The following is a 6,293-nucleotide window of genomic DNA, read 5'->3' as shown; positions in this document are numbered from 1 at the left end:
TGCGTGTCTCTCACCACACGTAGTTGGAGTGAAAGCTGCACCTTGTGTGGACACAAGGTGACAGTCAGCTCTTGTTCAGAGGGTTTTTAGAAAATACAACCCCATATGTCTTTCACAGGGAGAAGCTAGGGATTGACAAAGCATTTCATGCTGTCTATATGGGAAGAGCTTTACAGAGCCGAAGGCTCTATCAGACCTAAGCCCCCTATTAGAGCAGAACACTTCAACCTGCTCATCTGTGGAGGGTTGCCAAAGGAAAGACTTGATTGTCAGAAAAGTAGACCACAAATGAAAAAAGGCTGGAGAATCCAAAGCACTTCACTGACAAGGGAAAATTTCTGTTCCACACCCTGGCCATCCTTCAACATTGAATTGTTTGTCAGCACTTGACAAATCCTCTCCCTAGCTCAGTGCTAATTTGCAGCATTGCATTGGTGGAGACAGAAAAAAAAGCCCCAAATAGGGTGGGAACCAGGAGGACAGCTCAGACACCTCACACTTCGGGTCTCTACTTTACCACATACCCACATGAAGGTTTCTAAGCTTGGTGCCACCAGAATCTATGTTTCTTATTTCTCAAGACAAACAATTTTCCAAAAAAGAAGGAAATGTAGAACTGCAACACGTAATTTCAGTCAGCTACATCCATCATCAGTTTTGGATCTGCACCAGATCCTTGGGGGAAAAAAAGCATCAGCTTTGAGCAAAGTATTACATTAAAAAATCTACACGGAGATGTTTACTCTAAAATAACCAATTCAGAAAAGGACATTCGGGAGAATCAATTTGCCAGACAAGCTGATTTAATCAGACTGATTCAGAGATAAATGAGGTTTGAATGTTTCACGTGCAGAGGGAAAAAGCTTGTTTTCTGTTTGGGACTTAAATTATCATGCGGTGACCAGCAGGCTTGAATTTCTCTTGTACAGACATATCACTGAAGCAGATATGGGTGGTAACACATCAGTCAAGGGTCAAGTTCCACAAGGCACATATAATTCCCTGTCTTCACTCTACATATCTAAAGGGAAACTTAATGCCCTTTCCTTCCTCTATGCACCCAGCACCACTGCCTCAAACACCAACCCCACCTCCAGTAGCATGGTACATTCATTTCTTGCAAGAAAACAGCATGGACAGTTCTGCAAATAATGACAAAAGTAGGGCAGCATTTCCCCAAGCACCACGCTCAAATCCGCACGGATGTAGCATCAGAGACTTTTATCTGCACAGGAAAGGGCTGTGGCAGGTGCCGCGAGCATAAATCCGAGGCTGGCCTGAAAGACCAGAGGCACTGTGCTCATCCACAATCCACCCTAAACCATTGGCTCAGCTGGCCTGAAACAAATACAGCTGCAAGGGAGAATTTACATGCGTGGCAACTTGAGTTGCAATTAGCTGAGGAAATGGGTCCTGGGAGATCAAATTAGTTTGTGGCAGCAAGAACAGTTAATTTAGCATGCGCAGACAAGCAATTATTTCTTTCCCTAAATACCACTCTCTCCATGCATTGATGCCCCTCTGCATGGATCCACAGCCATATCTTGTAATATCATTTGTGACAGTCTTTTAGAAGCTGTTCTGCAGAGAGAATAATCCAGGTTTGCTTTAGTTAACCCTGCCCAAGAACAAGCTACAGAAACAGGGGCAAGAGGGTTGCTGGGAGCACATAAGGGATTGTAAAAGCAGGGCACGTCTTTGCACAGCTTCTGCACACAGAATTAGTGCCAAACTCCACACAGGCTGAACGTTTTGTGACCCAGACAGGAAAGGAAAGTGCTACAACAGGAAACACTTAAAGAAATTATAAACAAAAATAAACTTCAGGAAACATTTTTATTGCCAGGGTGACTGAGCACAGGCATAGGTTGCCCACGGAGGTTGTGAAGTCTTCAACCCTGGAGATACTGAAAAGCCACGTAGACAGGGCCCTGGACAACCCGCTTTAGACAGCCCTGCTTGAGCAAGGGGTTGGACCCAGATGACCTCCAGAGGTCCCTTCCAACCTCATCCATTTTGTGATTATGTGAAAAAGCTCATTAACTCACTCTGCTGAAGACAGAAAGCAAATGGCCCATATTTACATTCAGGAAAGCAAACGGCCCATATTTACTCGGTAGAGCTGTTTTTGCTGACTTAACGTTGGCTGCTTTCCCAGCAGGCAGAGGGAAGTTTTCAACTTTTGCATCAGACTGAGCTTCTGGCATTAACCTCAACGTTTGGGAAGAAACCACTCCCATACAACGTCCAAAGAATAAAGGTTGCCTGGGTCACAATGGCACCTACAGGCCACTTGAAAATTCAACTCTGAATTAAAAATCTTTTCTTGCACTCACATTCCAGTACCTGGGCAGTAACAATTCCAGAGTCATCTATATCAGTTGACCTGGGCAGAGAAGACTTGTGTTCTTCTAAGAATAAAGAGAGGAGGGATCTTTGCAGGCACAAGGCTCGCCTGGTGTTGGTTTCTTGTTTTTGAATGCAGCCCCTTTACAGGAATGAAATGGAATTTTCCTATACTGCAAGGGAACCAGTGTCAAAACAAAAATCTTTCTCTTTTACTTCTTATCTCCCACTCACAGGAATAACAGAATTAGTAGAAATGCTAGTCACGTATGGCATGACAACCTTGAGTTCACTATTTCCAAATCTGGTACTGTAATTTTATCCAGAAGTTTATTGCAATAAGTAAACACATGGTTTAGGCTTGCATTTTATTAAGGAAAAGAAAAATTAATTCAACTTATTAGACCAGTCAGGCAGGCTCCCAGGTTCTTAAAAATGTATCATAGAACTTGCCTATTCCCAATTAGGGCAAACAACACAGTCAAACTGACAGCAAGAAGAAATATCTAGAAGGCAAGCAATAGTTCTTTAGGAAACTGCTTTGGTCTTGCTTAACATTTTACCTGGCTAGTAATTTTAGACTTCAGCCTGCTTGGACAGCAACAACTTTCATGGTTTAAAAGGAGCCTCTGTACACAGATCAAAGGAGTGCACTGGCCAAGTTCCAGACACTCTCTCTATATCCATCTGGTTTAGACACAGAGGTCCTACTTTATCACACTTTCCATAATTTTTAAAGATGCAAGACAACCAACAAGCAATTAAGATTTATTCTTATGAAGGAGAAACGTCAGCACATAATACATCTTATTTTATTTATATTCCATGAACATCACTGCAATTCCAGGAACTCAGAATACACTGAACGGCCGCTCGTATTTACCTTCTTTGATAAGCCTATGTTTACGGTCCTGTGGAAGAAAAAGAACATTCATTATTATTTTACTAGAGAAGGATTTCAATCAGCCTGGGATAAGAGAACAGCAGCTCTGGTATTTCAGCATGGACTACACAGAGACAGCGCCATATATGATCTTAAGGGTCTTTTCCACTCTAAATGATTCTATAAGCACAAACTCTGGTAAGAGCTGCTAAAAAGAGTGGTTAAAAAGAAAAAGATAACAAGGCACTTAACTTCACCTACTAAAGACATGCTCAGACTGACCTCACCTCACATCTAGCTACTCTCACAGGCCAGCAGAGACCAATTCCTGTGAAGTATTTTTCACCAAACTAGTTGTGTAACAGTTAATTGGTAGTACCTTAGTTTCTACCTCCTCCTTGTGGCTGAATAATTCAGCTTAGAGACATAATTATGGAGAAACTTCCTAATAACTTGCCTGAGTGTGCCTGTGCTCACTTTCAACCCTTTTGTATCTCACTCTGCAGTCATTTACCTTTCTGTCAGGTACCATTACAGGACACTGCGGATACTGCCCAGATTCCTTCTGCTGGATAAAACCAGCAGATGTGCTTAAGACTTAGCAGTGTAGCTTTTGCTTTCGCAGACATAGAGCAAACATTCCTCACAGAAAGATGTATAATGATTATTGTGCATTATTTACTATCAGAAAAACAAGAAAAATTCACAAACATCACTAAAGGAACTGCAATAAAGGAAAACAAATTATCCTGGGCACTAATTAAAGACCTCAGTATGACAAAATACTGCAGAGGTACTGAAGTCTTAAAAATATTCATATCAACATGCTCAGCATGTTTCCTAAAACCTGTATTTTTAATTCGTCCTAGCAAACAACATTCCCTACAAAGACTCTATTAATTTATGTTAGTGACTTGATATAAAATGTTACTTCTGTGCAAGAGGGAAACAAAAAATGTTTTACAACAGCTCCATATTCTCTACAAAAACCAGCCACTGTCTGCCACTTACCTAGCATTTTCTTATGTATGCATAAAGCTGAGGTTTTTCATAATTCTCAGATTCTGATGTCCACATTTTGGGAGTTAGAATGGAAGAAAGATAAACCTTCCAAAATCTTAAACATCCAGCTGAGGTCAGGCACTGCAATCAACATTATTATAACTCCTCCTCACTTCTTTCATGAGATTAGAGAAATGGTCAAGCAATTGCACTGAGACATTGATAGGTCTGTCCTCCATAAGCTTCCTATTTAAGTTTAGAAAGTATAGGTAATGCATATCAACCGCTGAAAATAAGAGTCTCTTATGACTAATTTCCACTATCAGTGCTACAGAGAGCTTTATTACAGCAAAACAGCCTGATCAGGCAAACTGCGACTGGCCATACCCCAGCGTACAATACAAGGCTCTTAGAAAAACAGGACTTTGCAACCAGTTATGAGGCTTTGAGATAGCAAGCTCGGTATCAGTCTTCCTTCCCTCATTACTTCAATGGTATTAATCATTCTGAGGTGCAGATCTACACTTCACAATCCGGTGTTTTTGCTGTTCACCGACGTTCGGTGTCGCCAGATGACTTACCCTGTCAAGTTTGAAGACAGCCATCCAGAAGAGGATGGGGCCTATCGCAAAAACAGCTCCTAGAAAGGACGTCTTGGGGGTTGGGCGGAAATTAGGGTACACGTTGTGCGTCCTCGCATAGACCCAGCGGACCATGGCGGGGTCTTCCTGGGGTGCAAAGAAAACCGCGGTGAGGCCTGCGGGGCCCTGCCAGGGCCACTCCACCCGGGGGAGACCGGGAAGGGCACCAAGGTCACGGGGAGGACGGGCAGCGTCCCGCCGGCACGGCCCCGGCCCCGGCCCCGGCCCCGGCCCCGGCCCCGGCGCGGACCCCGCCGGGTGAGGCGGACAAGCCCCGCGCTCCCCCCGCCGCCCCTCGGCCCGCGCCCGCTCCCTCCCCACTCACGATGACGGCGGGCGGGTTGGGGTTGTTGAGCTGCAGCTGGTACTGCCGCTTCAGCCGGGCTCGGATGGCCAGGCGCTCGGCCTCGGCGCGGCGCTTCTCCGGCGTCGCATCGTAGGTGTCGGGGTCGAGCTCGGCGGGCAGCGAGACGAAGGCGTTGGGCCGGTACAACTTCGCGGCCGACGGAGGCGGCCCGGACGCCATCTTGGACCCCGTCCCTGCCGGCACCGCCCGCGCCGCGCCCCCTGCGGCTCCCGCGGGAATGGCGGGAGCAGCGCCCGCTCCCCTCAGGGCGGCTCGGGGTGTGCGGGCCACCTCAGGGCGGGTGGGACAAAGGTGGGACAACAGTCCTGTTGAAAAATGTGGAATACGTAAAAGTTTTCTTAAGAAAGGCTGTTCTTTGATGTTTGATCTTTGTATACTTTGAAGCCTAATCAACGAGAAAGGAGATTTAGTCCGCGAAACGGCAGCTAACAAGCTCTAAGTGATGTCCAGGGGTCGGAAAAAACGAATTACTTGTTGGTAGAATCGTTAGGGTTTGGGGCTCGAGCTGTTTCAGTGATCTCAGGCCTACCGGGATGTTAACAAAGCTTGAGAAGAAGGATGTACCACTGACAGTGGATACAAAGAATGTAGAATTTACAGGCCACAAAGACATTTGGCACAGCCCCCAAGATAAGGAAGAAACTAATAAAAACAGCTCGGCAATTGTGCTGAAATCAGCTCTGACTGGGTTAAAGGTGGTTCTGAAAGGGGCAGATCATGACCACCAACTCAGGGACCAATGACCCAAAAAGCCCACTGACTCAAAAGAAGTGAAAGACTGAGCATGTGGACATAACTAGCATGAGAAGCGAGAGAATCATTAACCAATAGAAGACAGAATAGTAATTAATTAATACCATATATTAATACTAATTAATAAGAGAACTAGGTAACTTGTAGCCACTGAACATTAGTGCCTTTGCTTGCTAAAATGTATAAATGGTGAAAAGTTTTTGCTGGCTTTCTGGATTTGCCAGCATTTCTGTGCAGAACTGTAAATAAATTGATTACCTGGACTCTGTGGATTGGCCTCTTGCACGCCGGGTGAAAGAAC

General features: G+C 45.0%; 1 protein-coding gene across 1 annotated transcript; it reads right to left on the bottom strand.

Moving 5' to 3' along the window:
* Positions 1–3,098: 3,098 nt before the first annotated feature.
* NDUFB4 (NADH:ubiquinone oxidoreductase subunit B4) lies at positions 3,099–5,451 on the bottom strand. Its single transcript, XM_027681249.1, has 3 exons — positions 5,198–5,451; positions 4,813–4,959; positions 3,099–3,257 (listed from the first exon to the last, which is right to left on the bottom strand). The coding sequence occupies exons 1-3, from the start codon at positions 5,396–5,398 to the stop codon at positions 3,198–3,200; spliced, it is 408 nt and encodes a 135-aa protein (XP_027537050.1). The 5' UTR covers positions 5,399–5,451; the 3' UTR covers positions 3,099–3,197.
* Between the last annotated feature and the right edge of the window lie 842 nt (positions 5,452–6,293).

The sequence above is a fragment of the Neopelma chrysocephalum genome, unplaced genomic scaffold (assembly GCF_003984885.1).
Source record: "Neopelma chrysocephalum unplaced genomic scaffold, ASM398488v2 Primary Assembly neopelma1_60, whole genome shotgun sequence".
NCBI lineage: Eukaryota > Metazoa > Chordata > Aves > Passeriformes > Pipridae > Neopelma > Neopelma chrysocephalum.
The sequence above is the reverse complement of the archived record's forward strand: the minus strand, read 5'-3'. Positions and strand labels throughout refer to the sequence as shown.

Bases quoted from the DNA above. Each gene is read 5' to 3' on its own strand.
- NDUFB4 (XM_027681249.1), bottom strand. From the start codon at position 5,398: ATGGCGTCCGGGCCGCCTCCGTCGGCCGCGAAGTTGTACCGGCCCAAC. The intron at 4,960-5,197 runs GTGAGTGGGGAG...TTTGCACCCCAG, and splicing joins CCAACCCGCCCGCCGTCATC to GAAGACCCCGCCATGGTCCG. The intron at 3,258-4,812 runs GTAAGTCATCTG...TTTCTTCCACAG, and splicing joins CTGTCTTCAAACTTGACAGG to GACCGTAAACATAGGCTTAT.